This window comes from Lepidochelys kempii, chromosome 4 (assembly GCF_965140285.1).
Source record: "Lepidochelys kempii isolate rLepKem1 chromosome 4, rLepKem1.hap1, whole genome shotgun sequence".
In the NCBI taxonomy this organism is placed as follows: Eukaryota; Metazoa; Chordata; order Testudines; family Cheloniidae; genus Lepidochelys; species Lepidochelys kempii.
In genome coordinates, this window is record NC_136383.1 from 43,952,801 (window position 1) to 43,966,459 (window position 13,659).

The 13,659-nt window shown below is 38.8% G+C and overlaps 1 protein-coding gene across 4 annotated transcripts in view; it reads right to left on the reverse strand.

Moving 5' to 3' along the window:
* SCLT1 (sodium channel and clathrin linker 1) overlaps window positions 1–13,659 on the reverse strand; it is a 137,167-nt gene that overhangs the window by 35,529 nt on the left and 87,979 nt on the right. Inside the window, exon 21 of one of the 4 annotated variants that reach the window (XM_073341117.2) lies at window positions 12,587–13,280. The exons of the other annotated variants lie outside the window; for them this stretch is intronic. Coding sequence (XP_073197218.1) covers window positions 13,211–13,280 — 70 coding nt within the window. The 3' untranslated portion in view covers window positions 12,587–13,210. Of the gene's footprint in view, window positions 1–12,586; window positions 13,281–13,659 lie in introns of those variants that run through there. 4 annotated transcript variants of the gene reach the window in all.

The following is a 13,659-nucleotide window of genomic DNA, read 5'->3' on the forward strand; positions in this document are numbered from 1 at the left end:
TGCACTTTGAGTGCAAGGTGGTGAGGTTTGTGATGGTCCTTAGTTTTTGGGTGAGTTTATTCCATAGTCTTGGATGAGACCCCCCCCCCCCGACTAGCTTTGCTCTTATTGTAGAGAGTTCTATTGTGCCAGAAGAGTGAAGATGTCAATCATTGTCTTTATCCCAGAAGTTTAGACTCAGACTTTAAAGCCAGAATGGACCACTGTGATCATCTAATCTCTGCACAGAACGTCATCCACCCACTGCTATAATAGACCCATAACCTCAGGCTGTTACTGAAGTCCTCAAATAATTATTTAAAGACTTCAAGCTTGCAAAGCAAGGAGCAATTCCAGCAACTGTCATGGGCGGCGAGGAGGAACTGAGGGGCCGTGGAGTTGGTTGGGTGCTTTATACCAGCGCTATAGTCGCATGGCAGCAGAGGGTGCTCGAGCTGCCCCGGCGGGTACCACTGAGGGAAACATTTCTGGCAACTATTATTGGTGTGCACCCACACTTGGAGTGGAATGCACACATACAATCACTTGAAGAATCAAGAACAGCTGTACAGATTATTACAGGTCTGGAGGAACAAACAAAGAAAGACTTAAATATTTATGACCGATAAGAGAAGGACATAACATTAGTCAACAAATATCTGAAGGATGCAAACAAGGAGGGACAAGGAATCACTCTGGATAGAAAAGGGCAAATTACTATGAGAAAATTAATGAAATTAAGACAAGAAAAATTAGCCTGAATTTCAGAAAAAACTTCCTAAGAATCAATGACAATTAAACTGTGGAACTATCCTCTCAGGTATAAGATGGAAACTCCATTACCTGAGGTATTTAAAATTAGACTGTACAGTTCAATAGTAAATGTACAGAAGATAACCATTCTGCATTGGAAAGGGGGTGGATGAGGTAACCTAATAGCTCTTTTGTCTCTCTAAGTCCCCTGTTGCAAATACACACATAATTAACTTTACTCATGTGAGTTGTCCCATTGACTTCATAGGGCTAATCACATGAGTAAAATTAAACATGCATGTGTTTGCAGTATCTGCCCCAAAGATCTATAATTCTCCAACTAGTTTTAATCACAAATTACAAAATGATTAGATTAAATTTAGTTCTACAAAAATGATGTCAAGAATCCTACTGTGGGACTTGATTAAAAGCAATGTTTTCTCCAGTGTTGTGACACCACCGGCATTCTTTTTGTAGCTATTTTAAAAAAAAACTTAGGTAATTTACCCTTCAGTAGAACCTGATGGATCATGGAAAACAAAAGATTACAGTTAGAAACAATTTTAAATCATATAGCTGTTATTTTCTGTTCTTTCCTGATTCTTTATTACTAGAGTAATTATGTGGAAACAGAATCTTTGTTTATGATGTTTTCTGGTTCTTCTGCTTATTCTTCACCTGAAGTCATGATTTTGTCTTTTTGACATTATAATCATAACTGCAGAAATAATTGTGTGTTATGTCACAAATAGACGATTGCGATCTAAAAGTGAGGCATGTGGAGTTCCTGTTTCATGCAAATGTCCTAAGCAATAAAACCAAAGGGAAAGGGAATTATTAGAAATAAGCAGAACAGTCTGTAAATGTTAACTTTTTCAGGAGATGAAACTGGGTCTTTATCTTGAATAGTGAATCTAAGTCTATTTATATCATACTAAAAAAAAGAAAAGGAGTACTTGTGCACCTTAGAGACTAACAAATTTATTTGAGCATAAGCTTTTGTGAGCTACAGCTCACTTCCTCAGATGCATTCCTATATATCATACTGTTTATTATGCACAGATTAACTGTATACAAGTGCCAGACAGATTTCAAATAGTATATTTGTAAAAAGATAAAGGCAATTCAAGTCTTTGGTGTTGGGAGTCAAGGTTTTCTGATGCCACCTATAGACACCAAAATAAAGTAGCATTTACCACCAGCAGCCCTAAACAACTGGTGCTAAGTGAGAAAAAAGGAACACCCCACACTGAAATCAGTAGAGGGCTACTGCTTTCAATTCCTTAGGAAACTGTCTGATTCCTTGCTTACTAGAAGGAATGATCAAAATGACTGCACCCTTTTCACACATGCAAGCTAGACTGAAATTCAGCTTTTGGGGACTGGAAGGGAAAAGTGACATAAGTGGTATAATCAGAGTAATGTAACCTCCTCTGCAGATAGATCTTGGTTAGATTTGGCTTAAGCCATTCAGTCGCAAGTAAACTGAACATTTTAGTTTGGTTCTAGTAATTTATTCATGTCATAAAACCACCTATCATTAAACAACATGCAGCTTTTGCCTAAGGAAACTTGGACAAGATACAGAGCCCAGTCTCTTATTCCTGGCCCCAAACCTACCTCAATTCTTTATAAGTCCTAAAATATAGTACATTTATCTCCAAGTTAAAATTCATATCACCATCATTATTTCCAGCTAGAGTAACATATATTACATATATAGTGTCAAAAGTGTACTAGGAACTTTATAGACTATTTTCAGAGTGGCAGCCATGTTAGTCTGTTATCAGCAAAAACAACAAGGAGTCCTTGTGGCAACTCAGAGACTAACAAATTTATTTAGGAATAAGCTTTTGTGGGCTAGAACCCACTTCATCAGATGCATGGAGTGGAAAATACAGGAGCAGGTATAAATACATGAAAAGATGCGAGTTCCCTTACCAAGTGTGAGGTCAGTCTAACAAGACAATTCAATTAACAGCAGGATACCAAGGGAGGAAAAATAACTTTTGTAGTGGTAATGAGAGTGGCCCATTTCAAACTGTTGACAAGAAGGTGAGAGTAACAGTAGGGGGAAATCAGTATGGGGGAAATTAGGTTTAGGTTTTGTAATGACCCAACCACTCCCAGTCTTTATGCAGGCCTAATTTGACAGTGTCCAGTTTGCAAATTAATTCCAGTTCTGCAGTTTCAAATTGGCTGGACTGGCTCTAGGCACGTGCTTGGGGTGGCACAATTCCAAGGGCAGCATTCCGGCCACTCCCCCCCCCTTTTTTTTTCGCTTGGGCAGTTGCGCTCTCGGAGCTTGAGGCGGCAAATTTTTGCTTGGGGAGGCAAAAAACCTGCACGTTGGAGTCTGTTTTTGAAGTTTTTTTGTTGAAAAATTGCCACTTTTAGGTCTGTTATTGAGTGACCAGAGAGACTGAAGCGTTCTCCTACTGGTTTTTGAATGTTATAATTCCTGATGTCAGATTTATGACCATTTATTCTTTTGTGTAGAGACTGTCCGGTTTGGCCAATGTACATGACAGAGGGGCACTTCTGGCACATGATGGCATATATCACATTGGTAGACAATGAAATTCCTTGCTCTGAAGAGCTTACAAATGTTTTAATAAATGTAAATATTGTATATTTTTTCACCTCATGACTGTTGATGTGGAGAGTAATAGACCTCAAAATGTTATAGCTTTGAGAGTTCCCACTAACTGACACACTGGAAGCATGTCTCCAGAGTGAGACTCACAACTTGTATTACTTGAAAATGGTCATTCTATTTCTTTTCATGACTTAACTTTTTCATTCTCTTTCATAATTAGTTTATAAATATTGCAATATGTAATAAGCATTTGCTAAGTTCACTGCATTTTAATTTTGCTTTATTGTACCTTCAATTATAATTATCAAAATACATGTATAAACTGAAGCGCTCAAAAGTCAGAATTACACCACAGTGCATTTTGCAGAACTATTTTGTCTTTTTACAGTAGTAAAAAGACCAAAAATGGTCATAAGTTATTATACTGCCAAGCATAATGTTTTTGTTTGGAAGCATAACCTTTGTTGTAAGAAGCACTGACCTTCTTAGTTGCCTCCAAGACTGACTTTTGACATTAGTATATTGAAACAGTCCTAGCTCCTTGCTCTCATTCTGGGCCAAGGTGAAACCCAATATCAATAATCTTCTTTTAAGAAGTGTACAGTATCTTTAGATGATGTCTGCTTGCTAATTTACTTCATAACATAAATGAGACCATACTGTGTTCTTATGGAATACATTCTATATATATTCACAATGCTATCCTCTAATTTATGAGTGCTTTGCCACAAACCCAAGTTGAGCTTTGAAAGACAGGGATGATCATGAGCTCAGATTGAACAGAGTCCTGAGTAACTGAAAAATCCTGGATCATTTTTTCATTGAGGTATAAAAATATACTTGCCAAATATCATCATGTATTTATATAATTTCTTTCACTGAAATAACCAACCTGAGAAGGTATCTAGTATTATTTTAAATAGTCTCACTTGGTTTTTCACTTTCAAATTCCAAAACCTATTTTTTGTCCATACAGCTTACTTTTTAAGTTAGGAAATGAAGTAGCCAGCAGTAATGCTAAAAGGTCTCATTTACTGTTTATTTTAAAAAAATTTTTGGATTTCCCTCTATATACTGAGAACACTGTGGACTGAAAAGAGGATAAACAAGTGACACTGAAGGAATGGAAAATTAAATAGCTGCTGCTGGGAAATAAGAGGAGAAGCTGAAATATTTCAAATACCTGGAAAGGAGAGACTGAAATCACACAGAGAAAATTCTGCAATGAACAGTGCCAGGATTCAAGGCAAAGGAATGGTACAAGAAACTCAACCATCAGCAAATGGGTCAGTGATTCAGTGAAGAAAAACACTGAGTAACAGTGAGCTCTGGTGAACTGGGGTACAGAAGGCCATAGAACAGTATGGTTTTGTAAAGGAGGTTGCAAATTAATGAGAAACAAACTTACCTAACATTATATAGCACATTAAAAAGAAATCATTTAACTTTTTATAAGAAAATTCTATTCGATGCCACCATTAACATGATCTTTTTATTCTCGTATATATAACTGAGCCTCAAATGTCAAACACTAATTTCTCAAAGTGCCAAGATATAGCTCAGACTATCCCCAAAACAAAGTGAATATCTGCTAGGATATACTGCTAAACGTAGAGTTTTCTGTTCAGTTTACAAAAACCAAAATGGATCTGCAGCCATCTGCATGGAGGATCACAATGCTGCTGATCTATCAGAAGCTGAGATTAAGTTGAAATTTTTAAAAGCTATTTAAAGAAGGTTAAAGTTTGTGTAACTTTGTACCAGGTGGCATGTAGCCCTTAAAATATGTTGAGAGCTGAGTGCCGATCAACCAAACTTGGACCCCAATCCAAAGCTCCCTGAAGTCAGTCTTCCCATTAACTTCAGTGACCTTTTGACTAGGCCCTGGGTTACTATGCTAAAGGTTAGCTAGAACGAGTTTCATCACAGAGGAGTTCTGCAATGTAGGTATACTTAAGGGTGTTGTTGATTTTCCATTATAAGCCTTCTTTTTGAGGCATTCACCACTACGTTATTTTACTTTTAGATGAATCAACAGTAATATTTCTTAATTCATGGCAAAGCAAGACATTTTGCCTCTATTTTTTAAATACGTATTTGGAATCTGTTAGATTCTAATATGGATGAGGACCTTATTTTCAAGAATGACTACTGAATAAATAGGGGAATCTGAGTGGGAAGTTCTGCTGGAGAAGGGAGAAGGCAAGCTGCTGTTCCTTAGGGACAGTGAGTAAGTTTTTGTGTTTTTTTTGTTTTGCTTTCAGTTTACACAGGCTGGTAGGGGGGCAGTGTGTTGTGAGAGAAGCAGAGTGCTGATTAGGTGATGAGGTTTGCCTGATTTGGGGGCCTATAAAGACAGCCAAACAGCCAGCCAGCAGCACAAAAGCAGCAAACAGAGGAGTTTGAGTGGGAGTTTTAGGGAGGGATTCTGTGGTGTTCTGGTTTTGTTTTGGTGCTTGTTTGTGTTTTGTATTTTTCCTAGGACAGATACAGAGGCAGCACTGGTAGTGACCCGAGGAATGGAAGAAACAATGAATATGACCACATGTGGAAGCTGTGGATTATCCTGGAGTGGGTATCTGAAAAGAGCTTTGTATGTATGAAGTGCCGTCAAATAGAGCTGATGGAAGAGAACATCTGAGGTGTGGAGATGCAGGTGAAAATTATGGTTGAGTTTCAAAGAGGATTCAAGCCGACGATAGAGGGAAGGCGAGAGGATGCTGAAAGGAAAAGTCAAGACTCTGCAGATGCAAGCTGGACTGAAGAACTCTGAGGGGAGGCTGCTGGGTGAGGAGAGTGGCCAGTGGAAGCATCTGACTATGAGAACCAAGCAGAGAAAAAAGACTGGGTAGTGAAAAAGTAGAGCTCAGGAATAGGTTTGCTGAGCTGGAAAATGAAGAAAGGGCACAGCAGGTAGTAACTGAAGTGGGGAGGGCTAGAAAGAAGGGAAGAGTGGCTACACCTATAAGAAGAGGGGAATAATCAATGGAGATACCCAGAGTTTGGAACCCCATGAGGATACAGTATGACTTGCAGAAGATTGCAAGGGAGAACAAAAGACAAGAGGACTTGCAGTCAGAAAGAATAGGAGGTAGGCCAGAGACCAGGTCTCTGTGACTGGTGACTCCCAATTACGACGAACAGACAAGTCCATCACCAGAGCTGATCTGTAGAACAAAAGGGTGTGCTGTCTGCCAGGACCTAAGATACAGGATCTGGACCTGAGGCTGAAGAGGATCCTAATGGGAGAAGAAAAGAATCCACTGATTGTCTTTCACATGGAAACAAATGATACAGCTAGATTCTTGCTAGAATGCATCAAAGGAGACTATGCCAGGCTGGGGAAGATGCTTAAAGAAATGGAGGCTCAGGTGGAATCCCACTGAAGATCACTTGAGCCTCCATTTAAGTGTCTTCCCAGCCTGGCACAGAAACTAGAACTACTAGTGCAGGAAGTGAAACCAGATATTATAGAGATAACAGAAACATGGTGGAAAAATAGTCATGACTGTAGTACACGTATACAAGGGAATGTGCTATTCAGCAAAGACAGAAATAAAGGTAAAGGTGGTGGAGTAGCATTGTTATGAATGATGAAGTAGACTGTAAAGAAATTAGAAGTGATGGAATGGATAAGACAGACTCTGTTTGGGTCAAATCACACTGGCGAAGAAAGCTACCAGAGCTTTCCCTGGGACAGTGCTTGTGTATACTACAGACCCCCCCAGAATCAAATTTGGATATGGAGAGAGAGAGAGAGCGCTCTTTAATTTTTTTAATGAAATAAATACTACTGGGAAATATGTGATTATGGGAGGCTTTAATTTCCCAGATACAGATCTGAGGACAAATGCTACTAATAATGATAGGGCCCAGATCTTCTGGATGAGATAGCTGATGGATTTTTTCACCAAATAGCTGCTGAACCAACAAGAGATGATGCCATCTTAGATTTGCTTTTGGTGAGTAGTGAGGACCTCAAAGAATAACTTGTTGTAGAGGAAAACCTTGGTTCGAGTGATCATGAGCTAATTCAATTTAAACTAGGGCTGTCAAGCGATTAAAAAAGTAATCATGATTAATTACACTGTTAAACGATAACAGAATATAATTTATTTGAATATTTTTTGGATGTTTTCTACATTTTCAAATATATTGATTTCAATTACAGCACAAAATACAAAGTGTACAGGGCTCGCTTTATATTTATTTTTCATTACAAGTATTTGCAAGGTAAAAAAACCCAAAAGAAATAGTATTTTTCAGTTCACCTAATACAAGTACTATAGTGCAAATTTATCATGAAAGTAGAACTTACAAATGTAGAATTATGTAAAAAAAAGAAACCTGCATTCAAAAAAAAAAAAAACCAATGTAAAATTTTAGAGCCTGCAAGTCCACTCAGTCCTACTTCTTGTTCAGGCAATTGCTCAGACAAAAAAGTTTGTTTACATTTGAAAGAGATAATGCTGCCTGCTTTTTGTTCACAATGTCACCTGAAAGTGAGAACAGGCATTCTCATGGCGTCACCAGATATTTACTTGCTAGATGTACTAAAGATTTATATGTCCTTTCATGCTTCAACCACCATTCCAGGGGACATGCATCCATGCTGATGACGGGTTCTGCTGGATACCAATCCAAAGCAGTGCGGACCGACGCATGTTCATTTTCATTATCTGAGTCAGATGCCACCAGCAGGAGGTTGATTTTCTTTTTTGGTGGTTTGGGTTCCGTAGTTTCTGCATTGGAGTGTTGCTCTTTTAAGACGTCTGAAAGCATGCTCCACACCTTGTCCCTCTCAGATTTTGGAACATACTTCAGATTCTTAAACCTTGGGTTAAGTGCTGTAGCTATCTTTAGAAATCTCATATTGGTGCCTTCTTTGCATTTTGTGAAATCTGCAGTGAAAGTGTTCTTAAAATGAACTACATGTTCTGGGTCATCATGTAAGACTGCCAGAACAAGAAATATATGGCAGAATGCAGGTAAAAACAGAGCAGGGGATATACAATTCTCCCCTAAGGAGTTCAGTCACAAATTTAATTAACACATTATTTTCTTAATGAGTGTCATCAGCATGGAAGCATGTCCTCTGGAATGGTGGCGGAAGCATGAAGGGGCATACGAATGTTTAGTATATCTGGCATGTAAATACCTTGCAATTCGGGCTACAAAAGTGCCATGCAGATGCCTGTTCTCACTTTCTGGTGACATTGTAAATAAGAAGAGGGCAGCATTATCTCTTGCAAACGTAAACAAACTTGTTTGTCTTAGTGATTGGCTGAACAAGAAGTAGGACTGAATGGAGGCTCTGAAGTTTTACACTGTTTTGTTTTTGAGTGCAGCTATGTGACAAAGAGATTGCACGACAGTACTTGTATGAGGTGAACTGAAAAATACTATTTCTTTTGTTTATCAATTTTATAGTGCAAATATTTGTAATGAAAAAATATACACTTTGATTTCAATTACAACACAGAATACAATATATATAAAAATGTAGAAAAACATCCAAAATATTTAATAAATTTCAATCGGTATGCTATTGTTTAACAGTGCGATTAAAAACTGCGATTAATCACGATTAATTTTTTTAATCACAATTAATTTTTTCAAGTTAATCACGCGAGTTAACTGCGATTAAATCGACAACCCTAGTTTAAACTAAACAGAAGGATAAACAAAAATATATCTGCAACTAGATCCCTGATTTAAAAAGGGAAAACTTAAAAAAATAAGGGAATTAGTTAGGGAAGTGGACTGGATTGAAGAACTCACGGATCTGAATGTGGAGGAGGTCTGGAGCTACTTTAAGTCAAAGTTTCTGAAGCCTGCATCCCAAGCAAGGGGGAAAAAATGTAGGGAAGTGTTACAGATCAAGCTGGTTGAGCAAGCATTTCAAACAGGTGATTAAGAGAAATCCTTAAGATGGAAGATGGGAAGGATCAGTGAGAAAAGCTGTATCTTGGAGGTCAGAAAGTGTAGGGATAAAGTGAGAACTGCCAAAAGCCAAGCAAGCGTGGGACCTTGCAAAGGAAATTAAAATCAATAATAAAAGGTTTCATAGCTATATAAATAAAAAGAAAACAAAGAAAGGAGAAGTGGGACAGCTAAACATGAGGATAGCAAACTCGGCATAGCCCAACACCCAAAATACTGTGTCTCAGTTTTTAATAAGGGTAATGAAAATCTTAGGGGTAGTGGCAGGGTGGCTAATTGGAACAAGGATATGGAAGTAGAAGTTATCAAATCTAAGGTAGAAGTCAAACTCAAACAGCTTAATAGGACTAAAATCGGGGGGCCCTAATAATCTCTATCCAAGAATATTAAAGGAACTGACACATGAAATTGCAAGCCCAATAGCAAGGATTTTTAATGAATCTGTAACCTTGGGGGTTGTATCCCATGACTGGAGAACTGCTAATGTAGCGCCTATTTTTAAGAAAGGGAAAAAAGTGATCCAGGAAACTACAGGCCTGTTAGTATGACCACAATTCTATTCAAGGTCTTGGAACAAATTCTGAAAGAGAAAATAGTTAAGGACATGGAGGTAAACGATAACTGGGATAAAATACAACATGGTTTTACAAAAGGTAGATTGTGCCAGTCCATCCTGATCTCCTCCTTTGAGGAGATAAACTGACTTTTTATACAAAGGAAATCCAGTAGATCTAATCTACCTGGATTTCAGTAAAACATTTGATACAGTTCCACATGGGAAATTAGTTAAATTGGAAAACATGGGGATTAATATGAAAACTGAAAGGTGGATAAGGAATTGGTTAGAGGGGAGTCTAAAATGGGTCATACTGAAAGGTGAACTGTCTGGCTAGCAGTGGAATCCCTCAGGGATCAGTCTTGGGGCCAATCTTCTTTAACATTTTTATTAGTGAGCTTGGCACAAAAAGTGAGTGTGTGCTAATAAAATTTGCGGATGACACAAAGTTGGGAGATATTGCCAGTATGTAAATTTTCATAATAGTAGCTGTGTTAGTCTGTATCCGCAAAAAGAAAAAGGAGTACTTGTGGCACCTTAGAGACTAACAAATTGATTTGAGCATAAGCTTTTGTGAGCTACAGCTCACTTCATTGGACGCATGCACTGGAAAATACAGTGGTGAGATTTATATACATAGAGAACATGAAACAATGTGTTACCATACACACTGTAACCAGAGTGATCAGGTACGGTGAGCTATTACCAGCAGGAAAGCGGAGGGGGAGGGGGAGAAAATCTTTTGTAGTGATGATCAAGGTGGGCCATTTACAGCAGTTGACAAGAACGTGTGAGGAACAGGGGAGGGGGGATAAACATCCCTCCCCCCTCCCAGTGTTCCTCACACGTTCTTGTCAACTGCTGTAAATGGCCCACCTTGATCATCACTACAAAAGGGTCCCCCCCCCCCACTGGTAATAGCTCACCTTACCTGATCACTCTGGTTACAGTGTGTATGGTAACTTCAAACTGGAACAGGTGCAGAGAAGGGCTACTAGGACGATCAGAGGAACAGAAAACCTACCTTATGAGAGAAGACTCAAAAAACTTGGCTTATTTAGCCTAACCAAAAGAAGGCTCGGGGAGATATGATTGCGCTCTATAAATACATCAGAGGGATAAATACCAGGGAGGGAGAGGAGTTATTTAAGCTAAGCACCTATGTCAACACAAGAACAGATATATATAAACTGGCCATCAACAAGTTTAGGCTTGAAATTAGATGAAGGTTTCTAATCATCAGAGAGGTGAAGTTCTGGAGCAGCCTTCCGAGGGGAGAAGTGGAGGGCAAAAATCCTAACTGGCTTCAAGACTGAACTTGATAAGTTTATGGAGGGGATGGTAATGATGAGACTGCCTACAACAGCACGTAGCCCAGGGGTTGGCGACCTTTGGCATGCAGCCCATCAGGGTAATCCACTGGCAGACTGCAAGACATTTTGTTTATGTTGACCGTATGCTGGCATAGCCCCCCACAGCTCCCAGTGGCAATGATTTGCTGTTCCCGGCCAATGGGAGCTGCAGGAAATGGCAGCTAGCACCTCCCTGCAGCCTGTGGCTTCCCGCAGATCCCATTGGCCGGGAATGGCAAACTGTGGTCACTGGGAGCTGCGGGGGCCATGCTTGCGGACGGTCAACATAAACAAAAGGTCTTGCGACCCGCCAGCAGTCTACCTTGATGGGCCACATGCCGAAGGTTGCCAACCCCCGATGTAGCCAATCTGTGACTGCTAGCAGCAAATATCTCCAATAGCCCGTTACGGGACACTAGATGGGGAGGGCTCGGAGTTACTACAGAGAATTCTTTCCCAGGTGTCTGTCTAGTGGGTCTTTGCCACATGCTCAGGGTCTAACTGATCACCATATTTAGGGATGGGAAGGAATTTCCCCCCATGTCAGACTGGCAGAGATCCTGGGGGTTTTTTTTGCCTTCCTTTGCAGTGTGGGGCACAGATCACTTCCAGGTTTAAACTAGTGTAAATGGCAAATTCTCTGCAACTTGAAGTCTTTAAATCATGATTTGAGGACTTCAGAAACTCAGCCAGAGGTTATGGTGTATTACAGGACAAGGTGGCCTGCCATGTGCAGGAGGTCAGACTAGATGATCTTGATGGTCCCTTCAGATCTTAAAGTCTATGGGTCTATGAGTCTATAAATAGTATAACTAATTTTCATATCAATTGCATTCCACACTACATGCCTTGGTATGGGGGCACACAGAGTGTCTAAAATATTTAAAATAGCATATACAAAAATAGGTACAATTTATTTTATTTATGGGTATTTTTAAGGCTCTTGTCAATGTAGTATCAGAGCATCAATCACGTAGAATATAGATTTAATGAAGAATTACACTATACCAAAGTCAAACATTTTTTGGGCAGGGGAGGGAGGCAAAGAATTGGTTTCCACTTTTACCATATCTACATCATGGTGGACAAACTGATTCTTTTAGCTTCATTTTCTGAGGAGGGCTAAAATTATAGATATTTATAAGCACTAACTATGATGTCACCTCTAAAGGTGACACCACTTGCTGCCAGACTTAGTGCAGAATATCTGCTACAGCGACTGAGGTACTCCACATGGCTTGCGTATAGATTTTAATATGGAAAGAATTGAGGTTTTTTTATTTTCTGCTCATTAAGGCAGTACTGTCTGATGAAATAGCTATTACACTAGTAAATAGGACATTAACTCTTTGTAGGACGTCAACAGATGACACCATGAGGACAATTTCTCACATATAAATAGGAACATTTCATGAAAAATATGAGTCACATTTTGAAGGTTCAAAGACCACAACAGACATGATAAACAGGTTGTTATATCCCATGTCAGCAGTTTGATGAAGCTAAATCAACAACTGAAGGTTCTGACCCATTACAGCAATGTTTTAGCATTTTTGTCCTACACATAACTTTGAAAGGGAAAGTGGCTATTTCCACAGATGATTTCACTCTTCCTAGAATGCTTTATTTATTTATTTTTAACGGAAAGGTGTGTTTAATAAAGTCCAACATCAGCCAGGATGACCCATGATGCTGGATTGAGAAGAACAGTTTGAGTAGTTTCTTTGCTCTTGGATGTTTTTTTTCCTGTCTCTTTCAGTTCACATGTTGCTTTAGCTGACTGAATGGCTAATCCTCAGACAATACAATGTGCATTTACAGAGAGCAAACGCCAGATTACATTTGTTTACTCACACAAATGCAATTGTTTAAAATTATCTTTCTGTAAAACACTATGAAAAAAGTTTTCTCCACTACTCAAATATTTAGAATAGATAGAAAATATCAGCAAGAGTTAACTAATTACACACAGTCAGCTGTTCAAATAAGTTAATGCATACAAACTTGGAAAATGAGATGTATTGTTCATTACACTTCACATAAGAGCTCTGGGTTTTGATGGCTTCTTTCTGAAGAAGTGAAACAAGATTTTCTTCCTCTAAGAAAAAAATTGAAATCTTTGCTAAATAGCGTATATGGTGGCTTTAAAAGAGTTCATAAAGCTCTCCCCTGGATAGCTATTCTAAAAATCAAACTATTTGGATCAGCATTCAGCCTGAAAAAAAGTTTTTGGCAACACTAAATCTTGTAGTTGTGTAGCATCAGCAACAATTTTAATCTCTCAGGAATCACTGCAAGTCTTCTAAACAGATTGTGGAAGTTGCTTCATTTCCTAAACTTTAGCAGCTCTCTAAAAGTATCTGTTCACAGTAACTGGTCATCTAAAGTGAAATTTAAAATTCAGTGTTGTAAATCTGGCTATGCGGAGATGTTTCATACCATGAATATGTATTAAATAAGGGGCACAATCTTGCTTC